Source organism: Priapulus caudatus, unplaced genomic scaffold, assembly GCF_000485595.1.
Source record: "Priapulus caudatus unplaced genomic scaffold, Priapulus_caudatus-5.0.1 Scaffold229, whole genome shotgun sequence".
Lineage (NCBI taxonomy): Eukaryota > Metazoa > Priapulida > Priapulimorpha > Priapulimorphida > Priapulidae > Priapulus > Priapulus caudatus.
The window spans coordinates 182893-203334 of NW_014577290.1; the positions used below are offsets into that span (position 1 = coordinate 182893).

Consider the following 20442-nt stretch of genomic DNA (forward strand, 5'->3'; position numbering starts at 1 on the left):
AATATCCTCCGCTAATAAATAACCAACACACTGTGTGCGAGAGAGAGAGAGGAGAGAGAGGAGAGAACGAGGAGAGAGAGAGAGACGAGATGAGTACAGGACGAGACAGGCGAGAGAGGAGAGGAGAGAGCAGAGAGCAGAGAGAGAGAGAGGAAGAGGAGGAGCGGAGAGAGAGAGAGAGAGAGGAGACGACGAGCAGAGAGAAGGAGAGAGGAGAGAGAGACGAAGAACCGAGAGATGAAGAGAGCAGGAGAGAGAGGAGAGAGAGAGAAGAAATTTAGGGGTATCCAATTCAAGATTTGGTATTTACTCATTCACCGCACCATAAATTGAATTTTCGCGCCCTCTAAAGAATTTTTGTATATGTAAGTAGAAATTGTATATGTTAATATTATATAGGTAAAATTATAGTAGGCCTATATGCAACCAGACTCGTATTTATAGTGTAGCCAAAATTCTACGCGTGAGAGCGCGAAATATTTACTTCAACTTATTAAGTAGGTCTCGTTACTATAGTTAGATCCAGTGTGTGGCTCAATGCAAGAAATGAAGTAACAACACACAACTATTCTTTGGTTGTGTGTATAGTGTAAAACTGCGCAGACGCTCTAGGGCTACACCATACTCGCGCAAATACTATAAGGCCAAGAATCACCAGATAACGTATAATAAATGCAGCTAGTCATTCATGGACATCAGTTGAATTAAAGGCCTACCAAACGGCTGCCACACCGACCAGCATAAAACACGAAAAAACGATGTCAAAAAGTAGAGGGAATATTATGCCGTCAACAAAAATCTTACCTGTTGTTTTGACAACAACCTCAAAATCGTTTACGCGGTGTTTCATTCTCTGTGGACGGTATAAAAACATCGATCACTCAAGGGTACATTGAAGTTCAAAATTACAATCACCGAATTACATATAATTTAACGGATAAATCATATATTCATAATCTACTTATAAAGGTACAAAGGAAAGTGATGGGATAGCGCAACAAATACCTTCTGGCGTCAATCAATCCTCTGTTATTATTCAGATCGCGCCTGCAGTATAAATTTTGCCATGGTCCAGTTATCACTATATCGCGTGCGCGCCCATCACGCGCCGGCGGCGCGTTACAGGTTCCGCCCGCTGTGCCGTTTCACGTCGAGGACTACTTTCGTAGGCCTACGCCCCGTTACGACGCCGCGTTAACGGAATCACCCGCTATCAGAAAATGTTAGATATTTTCGGCCGATTATTTACGCGGCGGAAGATTCCGACTGGCAAAATTCCTCGTCTTGCCGTGTCCGCGCGTATTTTGTCGCACGCGATCGATTTTTTTAAACCATCGGACGTGTTTGTGAGTATTTCATGTGATGGACATATGTGATTTCCGATCGAGTAGGGTTACGCGTACGCTCTCAAATTGTACGTGTGCCTCTTCGTGATCGGGCTATAAATTTGCTGCCGATTTTAATCGTCGCGACCGCGCGAAAAATAACGCTCGTTGTGCCCCTGCTTTAGATCATAGGAATACCTACAGTAGATTCTCACAGACTTAAAACGCAATCATAATAATAATAATGAATATAGCTTTACTAGTCAGACTAATATTCTCTATATGTTCTGCTGCACGAACTATTTGTCACGTAACCGGGCGTACGCTAAATTCGCTTATACGATAATATGAAATATTAATGACTATATAGCGGGCCTACGTTACTCGCGGTACCGAAATGAAAATCTTCGCTCTCACGTAATTTTTCAAAAGAATGATTAGCGATTTATTTACACCAAAAGCATTTGTTCAATCGCCGTAAACACAATATGTACTTTGTAATAAAATGTGTTTGCCCAGCTAGACACTTGACAACCACGTCGGGAGCCGCGTCATCGTTGGACACGTGCAACTGGTACCGACCTGCTCGCATTATACACAGTTCTTCTTGCATGTGCGTGTTTCTTACATCAGCTATAATAAAACATGTACCTGGTAGTATACTAGGACACGGGGATAATCCCCGTGTCGAGTTATAGCCTACTCCAGGTACATGTTGTTTATTTATCTCAGAGCGGTAAAAAGAGAAACACATACACCTTAAACGAGGTACGTTATAAAATCCGCCTTACTGGTCAGCAGCATATACCTACACCCGAACCACAAGATATTCGCTTACCCGGCAAATTAACAGAATGATTAATGTTAATTATGATTTACAGCTTAAAGCAAATCCCCCTCTTTATCGTTAATTCCAACATTAGCTGATGATGTTTGGCCGGCCAAAATACGTTAGACGTCAGTGTAATGCGAGTGAAACTGTCGAGCGCGGACCAGTCTATCTGCTCGCTGGCTCGAGCTGGCTTGCGGCAACTGTACGCGTACTGTACTAGTACTACTACTCTCTAGTACTAGTACTACCATGGCCCAATTTAGACATGTGGAGGCCCGTGGGCAACTATCATTTGTGGAGGCCCACCCGACCTTGGAAAGAATACTAAAAACTAAAAGGTAACAAGACATTGATACATATCATGTGTATAGGGCTATCTTGCAAAATAAAAAAGTTAACTGCAATATGGGTTATGCCGCTATGCCTTTTGATGTAAGATGTAAAATGCGCACAATAATGGTTTGGTTTTGATTGATACGGGTTGCGTGCATGTCATTTCAGGTCAGCCTATATTTTTAGCTCACCTTGACATCGTCAAGCTGAGCTATTGCCATGGGTCGTCGTCCGTCATACGTCCGTCCGGTTAGCTCACCTTGACATCGTCAAGCTGAGCTATTGCCATGGGTCGTCGTACGTCCGTCCGTCCGTCCGTCCGTCAACATTTGGCTACGGTCAACCATAACTTAGGAGCCGTTTGACCCACATGTTTGAAATTGGGTATAGTTGTTACTGCTATGCTCCCATATTGAACGTCCTATTTTGGAGCACGCCAGTCGACGTACTTTCGAGCCATGGCAATTTTTTGGCAAAAATTGGAATTGCCATTAGTCAGTTCAGGTTCAACGGATTTTGCTCATTTTAGGTATGTGAATGAATAAGGGCTAGGGGTTTTGATATTTGAAAAAAAATTATGCAAATTAGGTAGGTTTTGGCAATTATATAGCATATTATGTAGACACGATAACAGATAACAGTCTGTGGTAAGTGTCACACTCGTCTGGTTCGTTTTACAAGATTTCATTGACAATATCTTTAATCCAAATTGGTATTTCCTCTCCACCCTGCTGATAAAACGTCTATATTAGAGTAAAGATTTACAAAACATGTCGGAATGCAGCATAACCTATTTATTTCAAACGCCATCGCTACAAAGCGGGTATAGCGCCATCTACGGTCACAAATTGTGATTCATTTTGGTTTATAAATTATTATTGCGATATACAGATGGCAATCGTTTCTATAATGTACGTCGATGGTTGCTCAATTAAAACTGACTTCTTCTTACTCACTCATTTGTGTTTTTTTGTGGTGAGCTACAGTGTCATTGACACTTTCATTATGAGTAACACATCGATAAGAATTTTAATAAATTTATGATAACTTGCACCTTTGTACATAGCACAACACTCCTGACCATTTGGGACTATGGCACGTGACCTAGCACAGGTGAAACATGGGCAGTGCACTGCACATATGATGAGTCCAGACATCTCATTTCTGTCTTTTTGGCTGCGTGTACATTGTATGATGAGAAACTAGTGAGCCAACGGCGTGCATGCCATTGCCTGATAGGCAAGCATGTGCTAGCATGTGTTAGGAGAAACGATCGATAGGACAAACCAGGGATGGTTTGATTGTTTATGTTTGTTTAAGCAGTGATTGGCAAATGTTATATTAGCATGCCCTGTAGAGGGCCCTGTTTGGGCAAAATCTTTTTATTGTGAAGTCATTTGACACTGTATGAAAGATTTTAAGTCTGTTTAAGTTGCATCTTAGCGTAGGCTGAACGGAGGAATATGGGTTGACCTATATGGCACTCGTCACCTTTTATAGGCAACTAGCTGCGGGTACCCGCTGCGCTGGGTAAAATCGTGCTACCAATTTATACTACTAATAATGGGACACAATAGGAACATTGGGTAAAAATCGACAATAACATTGCACACAATATCAATATTTAGAAATCAGTCTAATAAGATAATAAGCATGGGAAGAGAGAGAGAGAGAGAGAGAGAGAGAGAATTTAGGGGTATCCAATTCCAAGATTTTGTTTACTCATTCACCGCCCCATAATGAATTTTCCGCGCCCCTCTAAAGAATTTGTATATGTAAGGTAGAATTGTATATGTTAATATTATATAGTAAAAATATAGTAGGCCTATATGCAACCAGACTCGTATTATAGTGTAGCAAATCTACGCGTGAGGCGGAAATATTTACTCACTTATAAGTAGCCGTCGTACTATAGTTAGTCAGTGTTGGTACAATGCAAAATGAAGTAAACACACAAACTAATCTTGGTTGTGTGTATATGTAAAATGCGCAGACCTCTAGGCCTACACATACTCGCCAAATACTATAAGCACAACTCACACAGAACGTAATAATAATGCAGCTAGTCATTCATGGACCAACAGTGAATTAAAGGCCTACCAAACGCTGCCACGACCCAGCCAAAAACACGAAAAAACGATGTCAAAAAGTAAGGGGAATATTATGCGTCAACAAAAATCTTACCTGTTGTTTTTGACAAAACCCTCCAAAATCGTTTACGCGGGTGTGCATTCTGTGACGGTATAAAAACATCGATCACTCAAGGGTACATTGAAGTTCAAAATATACAATCACCAATTACATAATATATACGGATTAAATTCATATATTCTAAATTATTATAAAAGGTACAAGGAAAGTGATGGGATAGCGAACAAAATACCTTCGGGGTCATCAATCCTCTGTTATTATTGCAGATCGAGCTGCAGTATTTAAATTTGCCATGGTCCAGTTATCACGTATGGGCGCGCGCGCGCGCGCGCGTTACAGGTTCGCCCGTGTGCCCGTTCACGTCGACGACTATTTCGTAGGCCTACGCCCGTACGACGCCCGTACGAATCACCCGTATCAAAAATGTTAGATATTTTCGGCCGATTATTTACGCCGGCGGAAGATCCGCTGGCAAATTCGCTCGTCTGCCCGTGTCCGGCGTATTTTGTCGAGCGATCGATTTTTTTAAACCAATCGGACGTGTTGTTGATATCATGTGATGCATCATGTGATTCCGTCGAGTGGCGTACGCGTACGCTCTCAAATTTGCTACGTGTGCCTCTTCGTGATCGGGCGTATAAATTTGCTGGCGATTTTAATCGTCGCGACCGGGCGAAAAAATACGCTCGTGTGCCCCTGCTTTAGATCATAGGAATACCTACAGTAATCTCACAGACTAACGAATCATAAAAATAATAATTAATATAGCCTACTAGTCAGACTAATATCTCTATATGTTTCTGTGCAACGAATATTTGTCACAGTAACCGGCGTACGTAAATTCGCTTATACGTAATATGAATATTATGACTATATAGGGGCCTACGTTACTCGCGGTACGAAATGAAAATTCGCTCTCACGTAATTTTTCAAAAGAATGATTACGATTTTATTACACAAAAAGCATTTTGCTCAATCGCCGTAAACAACAATGATGTACTTTGTAATAAATGTGTTTGCCAGCTGACACTGACAACACGTCGGACGGGTCATCGTTGACACGTGCAATGTACCGCTGTCGCATTATACACAGTCTTCTTGCATGTGCGTGTTTCTACAATCACATAAATAACACATGTACCTGGAGTATACTAGACACGGGGATATCCCCGTGTCGAGTATAGCCTACTCCAGGTACATGTGTTATTTATCTCAAGAGCGTAAAAAGAGAAAATACACCTTAAACGGGTACCGTATAAAATTCGCCTACTGGTCAGAGCATATAGACTAACGAACACACAGATATTCGATACCGGCAAAATTAACAATGATAATGTTAATTATTGATTTACATTAAAGCATCTCTATCGTTAATTCCAACATTCTGAATGATGTTTGGCCGCAAATACGTTATTTCAGAAATGATTATTTGAGTAGCCGTTGCCTCGATCAAATAGAATTCCAAAAATTATCACCAATACCGAATTTAGCAAGATAGTTTTATTTTTCTACAAACAATAAAAAGAATAAAGCAGATATTTTTTCCACATTTTTTGACTCAGGTTCGAATAATTTCATGTGTTGCTAAAAAGCTACAGGATTTTATACGAAGAATTGAATTAAGTTACAATTAACACTTGAAATATTGAAATGTTCATATTATATATATGTATATATAACAGGAGTAGATAATAGGGATTACTACTATTATCTACTCCTGATATATAATGTACATATATAATATGAAAATTCCAAATATATATATATTATATGATATATATATATATATATATATAATATAATATTATATAGAATAATACAGGAGTCTATCAATATATTCTATATAGTCTATTGATAGACTCCTGATAATAATATAGTAGATGCGTGTTCTAACATAATGTAGAACTTTTATAAATATTCAGCAAATGTTACCTTAGCTAAATGATGTCATAATAAACTATATAAATGTCCTTCAACATCCGACAGTAAATGAATGATACTAATACTATAAATGGTATTATTACAATGATAATACTATGTGTGCATATTTTGGTCACAATGTGATTAATCTTGCAAGGGGATGGCGCCACTATCGCAGTTGTTGTGTCGAAATAGTAGCAGCTGAGTACTTGTTACGCACTTTACGAAGTTTTTTTTATAGTTTCTTTATTTATTATATACGGACAATATGAGGGTTAAAAAGGTCTTATTTGTATTTGGATTTGTAGGAGCTGTCTCTATACTTATCTTAGATTTTTACTGGCTTGTTCATGGAGCTACGGTAAATGGTAAGTTCGAGATCTCTGAGTGAGCATTAGTCTGATTAGATTAGACAGTGATAGTGATATCAGATATCATCATCATGTACTACTGCTCATAGGGTCTATGTCCCCCAGGGTACTGCCGGAACGTACCCTGGGTGCGGTCCGGTATACCGGAAGGTACCCTGGTAACTATCTGATATGGTTAGGGTTACGGTTAGGGAGTAGGCGTAGGCGACTCCCTAGACTCGTTAGCGGAGTAGGCGAGGTACGGTCCGGCATATTAGATAGTACCAGGGTACGTTCCGGCAGTACCTTGGGGGACATAGACCCTCTCAATTCAATTCAATTCAATTCAAAAAAATTATTTATCACCACAATTAGCAAAGATACAATGATACAGAAAACATTAATGTGAGGGGTGAAGGGGTAGCGAAAGTCCATAGGGTCATCGAGTCAGCTATCCCTTTATATGTACAGTAGACATAATATTGAGCACTAGATATTCGTGGTATTGCAAATTAGGAAAAGTTGAGATAAATTTGCAAATAGAAGTAGTAATGGTGCAGTATATACAGTGATAACAAACAAGAACAGTAATCAGTTTACAGTAAAGTAGGCTACCATAAATAATTTCGTACAGATGAATATATATGAATTTGATAACTTAAGTTGAGATTAGGATAATTCACATCTTGGGTACAGTATATACAGAACAGGCATAAAAAAAAAATATATATACTAATTCAAAAGAAACATTTATACGAGCCGTAATAATATTTAATAAGTACATTCCGCAAGAAGCTGGCTATTACCTGATACTCACCGAATAGTCGTTGAGTATTACGACTAGTGTACGACACAGCTGTACTGACTAGTGTATCAGTCGTAAGACTTGACAGATTAGTTTGACTTTGCTAGTGTTAGTTAAGTGCATGATTACGTCCCTGTGAATGAAAGTAAGATTATTTAAAAAAGTATACGTGATAAAAATACAATCATTGTTTTTAAGCTCATCTGACATAGTCAGATGCAGCTTGTAGAATCGCTTGATCGTCCGTCCGTCCGTCCGTCCGGTCGTCCGTCCGTCAACAGTTGGGCACAAATTTTAACCGCTCGACGTACGGTCACGATATTCGGCACATTGGGGGGATCGTCAAAACGAGAGTGTATGTGAACACATTTGGGACTAACAGGGTTTACTAGAATCCCACCACTCCACCACAGAGTCACCGCAGTAGACGTTAGATGAGCGCTGTCGCTCTGCGGCACTTGTATTGAAAATCCCCATATTTACTTATGTAGCGGTGGCACCGGACCCTCAGGTTCCCAGCAGGGTGGCTCCTTGGGAATCGGAGTGTGGGTTAATGTTCCGTGTTTGGGACTGTATAATTATTTGGGAAGTCTGCTGTTTATTAGTGTGCGTTTTCGTGGTGTTTTTCCGGCTCATCAATTAACGATGTAGATACACGAGTCCCTACATGGGGGCTGCCATGTTGTGTGCGGTAGTCCCCCCCCTGTAGCGGCCGTGAGTGGCGCAGGCCGTGTGAACAGCTGGTGTAGGGCCGTGTGAAGATACGGTACGCAGTTAGTTCGGCTCGGGAATCAGTTGAGGGAGAACTTGTAGGGCAGTTTGTCCCGGTAGCCGAGTGAGGGAGGACTCGTCAGGTAGTATGTAGCCTCGTCCACTCCGTGTGTATGCATGGTGTGGGGTGGCCTGTGAGCTGTGTGTGGGGCGGGTATGGTGACAGTTAGCGTACGAGTACCCGTGGTAGAGAGGTACTGTTTGGTCACGGTTGTTTAGCGTGTGGCTTGCCTCATGGGTGAGAGAGACAGGCGCGTCGGTTACTTGGTGAGTAGGCACTGGCGTATTGTCCTGTTGTTGTGGGGCGAGTAAATAATACAGTACTAGTAGTAGTCGAATATTAAATAAGTTGGTTTAATATTCCTAGACTAGAGTACGGGTATTGAGAAGTATTAACTCTCGTGCACGGCTGCATGGGAGGAGAGGCTGCCGGTTACTGTAGGTCTTTGCCCAGCTGCGTTCATAGTTCATTCTAATTGTTTAACCTCTGTGCTTACCCTGGGTATGCACTTTTTATTCAACGTAACGTAAGGCCAGCAGGCAAGGGTGGGGTTACCCCGTTGTGGTGTCTGTGGTGTGTGTCGCCCCTTGTCTGGCCTGGTTGACTAACTCTACGACGCACCGAATCGGAACACGGCGGAACGGGTTATTGCGGGAGCGCAGTAGCACTGAGGCGCTCAAGTGGCTAGCGGAGTCTGGGTGGCGACGATACAGCCGTTTCAACGCCTCCGGGCACAACAGGTGAGTGAGAAACACTAAGGTTGTTGCTAGTCACTAAGTATCGACCGGTGGCGCCATCCGGTGTCGCCGGGAGAGCACGAAACGCTACACTGGTGCCGTGCCCGTGACCAGTGTAACTTCAGCTGTGGTTTGCCGGTTGTGTGTTAGTCGTAGGGTGGTTTTGAGATGCCGCCTAATGGTGCCGCTCATGAGAGGCGACATCTAGGCGTGGTTATTCACCTGACCTTGATTTTTACAGGGTCGGTGTCCAGACACGGGTTGGTGGACCGGTAGGAGTTGGTTTGACTCCGCCATCGTCCCTTACTCCACGTAAAGGGCGGGAGTTGGTAAGGACTTCCCCACGTCGTCGTGAGTTGGTCACTTTGTTTGCTCTGCTCGATGACGAAGCAGCAGCAGCACGCGCTGAATGGTTGCCTTCGGTGGCTCGGCTGTTGGCCCTGCTCCACGCACCAGGCGTGTTTCTGGGTGGGTCAGTGAGGACCCATTTTCTGCTCGCATAAGGCAAGTAGACGATATGGCGGGTTTCGGGCACCGTGAGGGTGGCCCAGTGCCCTCTCAGGCTCTCACAGATAGGGAGGGCCACACTCAAGATCTGGGGGGAGGGTTAGCGCAGAGTTCGCGTTCACCTTTCCGATGTGGAGGTCGTGAGAGTAGGGTATGGTTAGTTTACCCCTCCTCATGGGAGACTTTCTGAGGGATTATGGGTTTTCCTCAGAAATCTGGTGTAGCTATGGTTAAGGGGAGCCCTTCTCGGGTAAGGCTGTTACTTGATTGGGAGGCTTCTACAGCGGTTGATTGGGTCAGCTAGGTCTCTTTGCTGGGGCAAGGTTAATAATGAGCGACGAGATAACGGTTGGTGGGTTTAAGCTTCCCCAGATGATGTAGTGAGGGTTGTTACTGTAGATATCCTGAATGTCTATGAAGGTGCGAGTGCGCCAGTCTCCTGGTTGGGGGATGGGGCTGATTATGTTGACGCAGGTGTTGGTGGAGAGTCTGGTGGTCCGGGGGACGTGGCGGGTCAATATGCATATGATCCGCGCAGCGCGGATTCCCAGGTGAAGGATGACACAGGGTCGGACGAGTTTGATGGCTCAGGATTTTCTTGTTCTAGCCTCAAGACACAAGCGGTGAAGTTGGGGCAGGTGGTTGGCCCTCAGATTGGTTCTGGGGAAGTTCCTGTTAAGCCACTGGTAGCCGGGCAAGCGAGGGACCGTTTGGGTGGTTTTGTGTTCTCTAACCCAGTGCCTCGTGCACTGGGTAAGAGGGTAGTGAAAGCTCCGTGTCACTACGGTTATGCGTCCCCGTAGTTGTGGTTGTCAGACCGAGGGGTGACTGTTGGTTCGTGGGGAGCAATCCATATTATGGTAGCTAATTCACGTTCGTGTAGCGGCAGTCTATTCTCTTGCCATGGTTGGTAACGATTCCATGCAGTCTGTAGTTCCCGGATAATGTTGTCGTACCATGTTAATTCTTGGTGCGGTAAGGTAACCCTGGATGTCGTGTGTGTCATGACCGTCCTCGGTAGATTATTCTCTGGGTTATTGTCAGACCGAGTGTTTCAGGGCTCGCCATAGTAATTTGGGAGGCTATGCTGTCTGTTCCGCCCGGGTTGCGGCGTTTTGGCCTGCGGGACAGGCCTTGGGATGCCGATATATCCGGTGTGTTCCCCTTTTCCGGGGTGGTTTCTGATAATACTACCTCACCTTGCTTGAGTGCTTGGTAGCGGTGTAAGCTAAGGCTGGACTGGTTCCCAGGTGCGTTTGAGTCGCTAGGGCCAGGCGCAACTCTGGGCATCCGGAGCTCCGTGGGGGGCCAGGATGACAGTCTCTCGCCAGTAGCTTGATTCGGGCGGACTTGTAGGGGCTCTCCGAGTTCCTGATCCGAGGCTAACGCAGATATAGGGGGCCATGGGGCCGGCCATATTGCGGGGTAGGGACGGGGTGCGGGTTCCATACTGCTACGGACCCATGTCGGTCGGCCAAGCGACGACCCTCCTCCGGTTTGTGGAATGTTGCACCGCACTGATTCAGGCATATGTTAGGGAGCACTCGAGGTAGTTGCGTTACGTGTGTTCTCTAGCCGGCTGGTACGGCGCTACTCACCCACGGGCATTCAGAATTATTACCCTTGATCGGAACGAGTTTGGGGTTTGTTCCCCATTAGTGTCGGAGTTTGAGACGGATTCCGGAGTTATCCTTGATAGGGCTCACAACCCCACCCCGTGCCCCGGTGAGAAGCGCCGCCGCACATGCAGCGACGCTTAGGCAGGCAGTGTCGGCGATCGGCGAGGAAGGCGCGGAGGAGGGACAAGCCAGCACCGAGATAGATCCAGCTGGTCTCCTCCACGTCGGGTGCCGGTGCACCGCTAGGTATGTTTTTGGGATTGTCTGGACAGTCGATCTTGAAGGGGGGAGGAGTGTAGCGGTGGCACCGGACCCTCGGGTTCCCAGCAGGGTGGCTCCCTGGGAACCGGAGTGTGGGTTAATGTTCCGTGTTTGTGACTGTATAATTATTTGTGATGTCTGCTGTTTATTAGTGTGCGTTTTCGTGGTGTTTTGCCGGCTCATCAATTAACGATGTAGCTGCACGAGTCCCTACATGGGGGCCGCCATGTTGAGTGCGGTAGTCCCCCCCTCTAGCGGCCGTGAGTGGCGCGGGCCATGTGAACAGCTGGTGTAGGGCTGTGTGAAGATACGGTATGCAGTTAATTCGGCTCGGGAATCGGTTGAGGGAGAACTTGTAGGGCAGTTCGTCCCGGTAGCCGAGTGAGGGATGACTCGTCAGGTAGTATGTAGCCTCGTCCACTCCGTGTGTATGCATGGTGTGGGGTGGCCTGTGAGCTGTTTGTGTGGCAGGTATGGTGACAGTTAGCATACGAGTACCCGTGGTAGAGAGGTACTGTACGGTCACGGGTGTTTGGCGTGTGGCTTGCCTCATGGGTGAGAGAGACAGGCGCGTCGGTTAATTGGTGAGTAGGCACTGGCCTATTGTCCTGTTGTTGTGGGGCGAGTAAATAATACAGTACTAGTAGTAGTCGAATATTAAATAGATTGGTTTAATATTGCTAGACTAGAGTACGGGTATTGAGAAGTATTAACTCTCGTGCATGGCTGCACGGGAGGAGAGGCTGCCGGTTACTGTAGCCCTTTGCCCGGCTGCGTTCATAGTTTATTCTATTTGTTTAACCTGTGTGCTTACCCTGGGTATGCACTTGTTATTCAACATAACGTATGGCCAGCAGGCAAGGGTGGGGTTACCCCGTTGTGGTGTCTGTGGTGTGTGTCAGCCCTCGTCTGGCATGGTTGACTAACTCTAAGACGCACCGAACCGGAACACGGCGGAACGGGTTATTGTGGGAGCGCAGTAGCACTGAGACGCTCAAGTGGCTAGCAGAGTCCGGGTGGCGACTATACGGCTGTTTGAACGCCTCCGGGCACAACAGGTGAGTGAGAAACACTAAGGTTGTTGCTAGTCACTAAGTATTGACCGGTGGCGCCATCGGGTGTCGCCGGGAGAGTACGAAACGCTACACTAATAAAACATCCGAGAGATGGCGCTGTGGCATGTAAACATTGCGAAATGCATCGGCCGGGCATTTTATTATTTACGAAAAGTAAACATGTCGGTGACGCCCCATTCATGTCCATCAACGAAGAAGGCGGTGCTTATCCTGCTTACCGAGATGCGAAAATGCAACAGAAGGACGTAGCGCAGTGCGCTAAACAGCGTGTTATTTTCGTTTTTGTGGCAAACTCTATCGTAGGAAACCGTTCTAACATAGCAGAATGCCCTAGTTCCTGAGATCGGCGATTTGGTGCTCGAATCAGACTAATGCTATTATACCTAGAAGTTATAATAGAGTGGTGCGGCATAGACTGTGATTGGAAGACACAAAGTGTCAATCCTCGGCGTGCCTTGGCATCATGGCCGCATCACGTCTAGGTTATGTGCTAAATAAAGAATCTGAATCTGAATGAATGAAGAGTGAGTACAAGCAAAGCAGTTTTGCTTTGTTTATTCACACCCGATGTTACCATAGAACTTAAATGATATTTTGTTGTTGTTATTGTAATTGTTTGTTTATTGAAAGATTTTCATGTGTCTTTATTTTATTTCTAGGGAAATGAACAGAATGTTTCAATACCCATCGTAGAATCTGCACTCTCCAGTGGGTTGCTGCTTGGAAAACCTGTTTTAAATAAGGGTGAGTTAGACCATGTTAAAGCTGTTCGTCCCTGTTTATGTGGCAGTCTTAAGCTGGGTTTACACTATGGAAAAGTCGACAAGTTGATAAACTTTTCAAAGTTCAATCAACCTTTCTATCAGATATTCAATATTTTTACGTTATTGACAGCGAGTCGGGAAAACGTTTCAACATTTGACCCGCATGGGGACGTGTGCACGCGGGGCAATGTGGATACGCATTTTATTAATTCATGCCAGTGTGCATGGTGCCGATATCAAAAACGTGCTCCCTCACCGGGTGGAGGGACACACCTGATTGCTATTATCGGAGTGGCTGAGTTGCAAAAACTTGATCAACTCGCTGACCAAAAGTTGAGAAAATAGAACATGTTCTAACCTCTCAACTAGTTGCTATTAACTTGTTGAGTTCAAATTTTACGTGTACACTGCCGACATTCGGTCGATTAGTTGAAAAGTTGATAGTGTAAACCCAGCTTTATATTATGTGTATTTCCTTACCTCGTTACTTCGTAATAATTTCACAGTCCAAGGGATTATATTGAAAAGGAGTGAGGTCAAACAGATGGATGGATCGAATTTGAACAGGAACAAAGAAAAACAATGGTTGGAGACAGATTACAGAATACAATGGTATATGGTTTGTTAAAGGGCCGGACACACTAGGCGATTTATTCGGGCGACATTATCGCCCGATAATATCGCCCGATTCTATCGCACCAGTCGAGTGGACACAGCACTCAATTTTTGACGGCGAATTCCTACTTCTTTATGTACGCTCTTGATATTATATGATCCCTAATAGTAATAGCAAGACGAATGTTCACAAGTCTATGTACCACAAAGTGGTATCTGTATAGGTATACATGTACTTACAAACTGTTTATGTAACATTCTGAAAAAAAAGTTTAAAAAAAAAGTTCGAGTTGTACTCGGTCATCCAATCTTCTACTCGATTAATCAACTCGGCAGCACAAACGAGTAATGATTGACGAACTCGATTAATCGGAACACCACATGTACAAATAAAACGGGATCGTGACGACTTGTAGCGAAGCGACTTTTTGTATTTTTGTACTAGTGTTTAATTTAGGCCTACAGTACGCGTGTATTGTTTATCAATTTTCCCCGGTCAATTACCAGTGACGCCGAGCTTCGCCGCCATCGAAACCTTTACGGCCTCCTTCTTCATTCTGTCTCTGTACTCAGACAGGGAAATATCGTACAAGAGGGGCTTCGCCTCCCACAAAGTGATCAACTCTGCCACTTTGTCGTAGGACCACGTTAGCTCCATGGAATCTGCCATTTTGTCTAATTACGTCAGTATCATTGAACAACTCTGATTGGCTTATGAATTGTACAATCGGGCGACTTTATCGCCGACCCGGACACACTAGGCGATTTTATCGGGCAACTGAAATAATCACACGATAATATCAAAACGTTTTGATTGATGCGATTAAATCAGGCGACTAAATCGGGCGACTTAATCGGCGACGACTGACTGGACACACTAGGCGATTTTCACCGCGATTTAGTCGCCCGACTGAGTCACCCGACTGAGTCACCCGATAAAATCGCCTAGTGTGTCCGGCCCTTAAACAAGAGGAGATACCAATGTTAACATGGCAGCTATCCCTAATGAAATCAGACACCCATTTACAGGGCTCAATTTTAACAGTCGTCCGGTCGTCCGTGACGACTGGATTTTCTCTCGGGCAACTACAAATTGCTTCCGTGGTTGTCCGGTGTCCAACCTCTATAAAAAAAATTATATTCATAATGCGCGCGTTCATTTTACATACGGCCAGGGTTGCACAATACGCTGCAAACGTACATGTCTAGACGCATTGTCTGGCTTGCTTGATACAAAGTATAACATTACGTGTTTAACAACACAATGTTTCGTGTTTAACAACAATGTTTCGTGTTAATTTTCAATTTTTGCTCATCTGTGACTTGACACAGTGTTAGTAATGTTAGTAGTGTAATGTTAGTAGTTAATGTAAATTTTATGCAACTTTTAATTACTATTATTATACGTCATTGATCCCAGCATCATTTACACATTACCAATATTTTATTATCTTCATATAATGAGTGAAACAATGCGAATGGCCATGTCTGCTGTCACTGCAATACGTACAAAATGTACATGATTAGGCCTTTTGCTTTACAGCACTGAGCATCACGTGAGCAGAGCGCATGCAGCACATGTTTAAATAATATCCGCGAACAACCAAAACTCTTGAGGGACAACCCTTTTGGGTCTCTTGGTTGTCCTCCGGACAACCCAAAAAAAACCTTAAAATTGAGCACTGATTTAGGTAGGGCAGTAACATCCAATCCCATATGACCACGTTTGAGAATCAAAAGGTTAAGAGGTACCTTGTTGAAAGATATGTTGAAGTCGAGAAACGGTGTGCATCCACCTGTCATCAATACTTAGGATTAGGATTGGAGGTTAGGATTTAGAGTTCACTCATTAATAATATTGATTAACCGGGTAACAGTGAAAAAACCATGTCGGAACCTATGTTGATGGTGTGACAGAGTGTCATGGTTTTTAGCTCATCTGACGAAGTCGGATGCAGCTTGTAGAATCGCATGAATGTCCGTGCGTCCGTGCGTGCATCTGTCAACAGTTGGGCACAAATCTTAACCGCTTGACGTACGGTCACGATATTCGGGACGTCGGGGGGGGGGGTTGTAAAAAGGACTCCGGATGACAAATTTGGGGGGTCAAGGGTCAAAGGTCAAGATGTGTAAACGGAGGGGGAATATTTCTCCTTTAACTTAGTATAGGAGGAAATACGGAATTGCGGCACAAATCTCAACGGCTCAACCTATGCTTTTAATATTCGGTGTATAGTGGGATGGGTCATCACCAGTGCGAAATTGGAGGTCACAGGTCAAAGGGCAGGGGGGGAAAGGTCAGATATCATTTTTTGAGGACATGCCTTAATGGACAGAGTGAAAAACTTTACCATTTTTATCACTTTATTGAAAGGACCATGAAATGTGCTTTCCACTGACGTGCGAAGAGTAAGTGTCTGATAATCTTTTGACCCTCAAGAGGAGGGTTAAACATGGATTCCTGAACTGCTTCAATGACGTCACAGTGTTCGATCTCATATTCATGGCACATCCATAATCTAGAAACCCAATAAGCCTGGATAGCCGAACGCGTACAGCACGGGCGTCACGGCTGAAAGGTTGTTGGATCGATTTCCATCTGATTTTTTTATTATTTACCTGTTTTCTGTATTTTTCTATCTTTATCCATTTAACTATTTTTTTCCAATTGACACAAATATTTACATTATTTATTTACAACAATTTAATAACAACAAATAATTTTTACAACAATTAAATGGTTAAAAAAATAGGGTTAGGGTTAGGGTTACAATGCACCATAAAACAGGAGTTTCAGGCACGCGATTTGTATCAACCAATGGGATTTGGGAGGTATGCAGAATGCAGAAGGTTGCTGAAATGATGTGTACGCAACTGCGTATCTGCATATCTGCACCTAACAAAGGTGTCACTATGCACGACTTAAATGTTACGTTTATAACCGTAGCAACAGACCTCAGATGAGCCCAGACGCTCTGCGGCTCTTGTTAATTAAATTGACTCATTACATCGGAATCGATAAATTTCTAAAATGCCTAACAGCAAAAGATGCGAAAGATTTTAGGCAATAATTAGATGGAAGAGATGAGCCACCACCTTTCTACACTGGGATAATGAGAGCCTGTTTCCAGTTGAAAAGAAAAGAATCTAGGTCCGCTAATAACACTATAGTCAATGTAAAATCGGTTGATTGTGCATAGGGGCACATTACACGCAACACGTGTTCGCTCTTTTTGTAACCGGTATGGCCGGTGGCACGGGATTGTAGGTAATATTGCTATTTTTAGACCAAGTCGAAGAACCCTCTATGCTCTATTTGCAATCATTGATTTAAGGGATCTCTGAGTCGGATCAATGGAGAACAAGGTGACATTAAACTGAGAGCAAAATGGTTTGAAAGAGCCTCCTCAGCAGCCTTTAAAAATCAATTGAGGATATCTTCCGCGTTTCTAAATTACACGATTTAACTGGAGATAGGTCACTATTAACAATTACACAATCATAGTTGCTAATACCAGGGACTACAGAGATAGAGGAACCCAATTTGGGAAAATTTGAAGATACAAATCAGCAATGTTGCTACAAGGTTCAGTACATCAAATTGGCTGCGTAACAAATTGAATTAATGAATGTTTAGCTTACAAATTCAGTAGCTGACTAATGGCCAGTAACTGTCACTACAAATCAATGCCAGTTAGGTTAAATTCACCAGCAATAAGGTGTCGGTGTCTAAGACTCATTATAACGAGATAAAAACGAATACATGCATACACACAACTATATACACACCCGCATCTGCACGTTCATTCTTGCAAGTTCGCACGTTGGTCACGCATCCCCCAAACTGCTTCCCATGGGTACAAAGAATGGATTTAACCAAACATTTTTATTCGGAAATTCGGACATTCCCTAAAATCATCCTGGCTATCTATCCATTCTGAGTGAACTGATGTGTGGGAAATAACCCTGGCCATGTAGGGTTTCCTATTATTTCTTCATCTAGCACAGCACTTTCTTACTCTATTTCAGTATTTGTTTATTTCAGCAGATTGTTTTCCTGCCAAATTGCACTGATATTTTAATTCTTTACATGCTTTTTTTTGTGAATCTATTCTCAGTCTACCTGACTATTGGCATACCGACAGTGACTCGCCCGACATCGCAGTACCTCAAGACGACGCTGCAGTCACTGATCAACAGCTCGGTTGCCGACGACAGACGGGAGGTCGTCATCGTCGTGTTGCTGTGCGACACGAACGCCACGAACCGCGCGAACACCCTCGCCATGATCCGCGAAAACTTTGCGAGCGTCGTCGCCGAGGGCAGCCTCCAGGTGGCGCAGCTGGTCGACGAGCAGCGGTCGGCGACGACGAGCATCAGCAGGCGCACGTACAACGACTCGGCGGCGCGCGTGCGCTGGCGCTCAAAGCAGGTGCTCGACTTTGCATTCCTGCTGCGCTACTGTGCGAACATGTCGCGCTACTTCATGCTGCTTGATGACGACGTCGTCGCCGCGCCGGACTTCATCTCGGCCGTGCGCGAGTTCATCGAGCTGCAGGCCGGCGACGACTGGGTCGACCTGCAGTTCAGCAACTTCCTCGCGATCGGGCGGCTCTACCGCGCCGAGTACCTGCCGAAGCTGAGCGCGCTGCTGCGCACGTTCTACGCCGAGCAGCCCGTCGACATCTTGCTTGAGCACTTCCGCGCGGTAATGGCGCCCGCGCTCGCCGGCGAGAAGGTCGTGCGCCGGCCGTCGCTCTTCCAGCACATCGGCAAGGCGTCGTCGCTGCCAAACAAGGTGCAGGACCTGATGGACGTGACGTACGGCACGGCGCCACGCCAGTTCAACGGCGACAACCCGCCGGCGGTCACCGTCACGAACATCACGATGTTTCAGAGCTACCACCTGATGCTCGCGTACGCGAAGGCGCCCGGAATGTTCTGGGGACGTGAGGTGAGGAAGGGAGCTGAGATTTACGTGATTCTCAAAAGGCCCGTGCCGCTGTCGAGGGTCGTGGTTGCCACGGGCAACAAGGAGCATCCGAAAGACATTCTATACAATGGCAAGATGGATGTTAGTAAGCGATTGATATATCTGCATGGAAACAGAGTGCACTGTGAGGATTTTAACTACGTTGGCTCATTCGATGATGGATTGCTTGATATTACAGACTTCTACAGAATCTTTCCTTACAGTGTGCAGTGTCTGAGAATTATAGTTTTGTCAAACCAAGAAGCATGGTTGATAGTGAGAGAGATAGCAGTATTTGTAAAAAAACTGCTCACATGAAATCAATCAAATTTCAATTAGATAGCAATTGTTACATATTACTTTTGCCCAATGTTTGTTTATGTCTTTTTGTATAATGTGCTTTGTCAAAACAAATCAATTACATAAACATATACATATAACAACCACAAGCAAATCTATTGCCAATTATAATAATCGCATGATACATTAAACAGAAATCATACACAGCAGGTGGCCACCTTCACAGATAAATACTAACCTTGTCCTCATACACACTACCGGCTTCCGACGCCTTGTCTCGCTTCCCGTCGGCCTGTCTTCTTTCTTCTTTCTCGTACGCTATTATCTCGCAGTGCTTGCTGCTGCCGTGTTGTCAGCCCGTGCACGTCTTATGGTAAGGGCACACGAGCGTATTTTATCGCCCGATCGCGGCGAATTTTAAAATCGATTTTAATCGCCCGTACGAATCGCTCGTATCAAAAATGTTAGGTATTTTCGGCCGATTATTTACGCCGGCGATTATTTACTGGCACAATGTATTATGTACAGCCCATGACGTGTGTCCTGGGTTATGAGCGAACAAATGCCTATACTCTCTCATGAGCCTGACCACACCACGCCGTTTATCCTCCGATAAGTATCCCATCTCCGACTCTAAACTGGCTAGAACGTCTGAGTTAGACAGCCTAACACCTAAAGGCTCTTTGGCAGACATCTGTCGGTCTGCCCCTTCAGACCAGCCACCACCACTGCCCTGATTCTCTACCCGGCCCGCCGGGGCAACTAGCCCTATGGGCCGGCTATCTTTTTGGTCGTAGTACCTCTTTATCATATTACCGTGGCACAGCCGTCGGGATTTCTGTCGATTCGGAGTGCCAATCACGTAGTTGACTTCACCCCGCTTTTTCTCCACCCGATAAGGACCACTGAATTTGGCCGAGAGCGGCTCACCCTGCACCGGTAGTAAAATTAGCACTATCCCCCAGTCGAAACACGAACCTGCGCTTTTCGATCATAATACGCCTTCATCGATTGCTGAGACTCTTTTAGATGTGCTCTGGCCACCTCACAAGCTTTGGACAGCCGCTCCTTAATGTTACATACATACTCTATGAGGGTAGAGC

The 20442-nt window shown here is 44.7% G+C and overlaps 1 protein-coding gene across 1 annotated transcript in view; it reads left to right on the forward strand.

Annotated features, from left to right (window-relative positions):
• Positions 1-19790, forward strand: part of LOC106807715 (alpha-1,3-mannosyl-glycoprotein 4-beta-N-acetylglucosaminyltransferase C-like) — a gene marked incomplete at its 5' end in the record, with an annotated part of 31628 nt that extends 11838 nt beyond the window's left edge. Inside the window, 2 exon segments of the mRNA XM_014810149.1 lie at positions 13348-13432; positions 18186-19790. Of these exon segments, the coding sequence (XP_014665635.1) occupies positions 13348-13432; positions 18186-19357 (1257 nt within the window).
• Between the last annotated feature and the right edge of the window lie 652 nt (positions 19791-20442).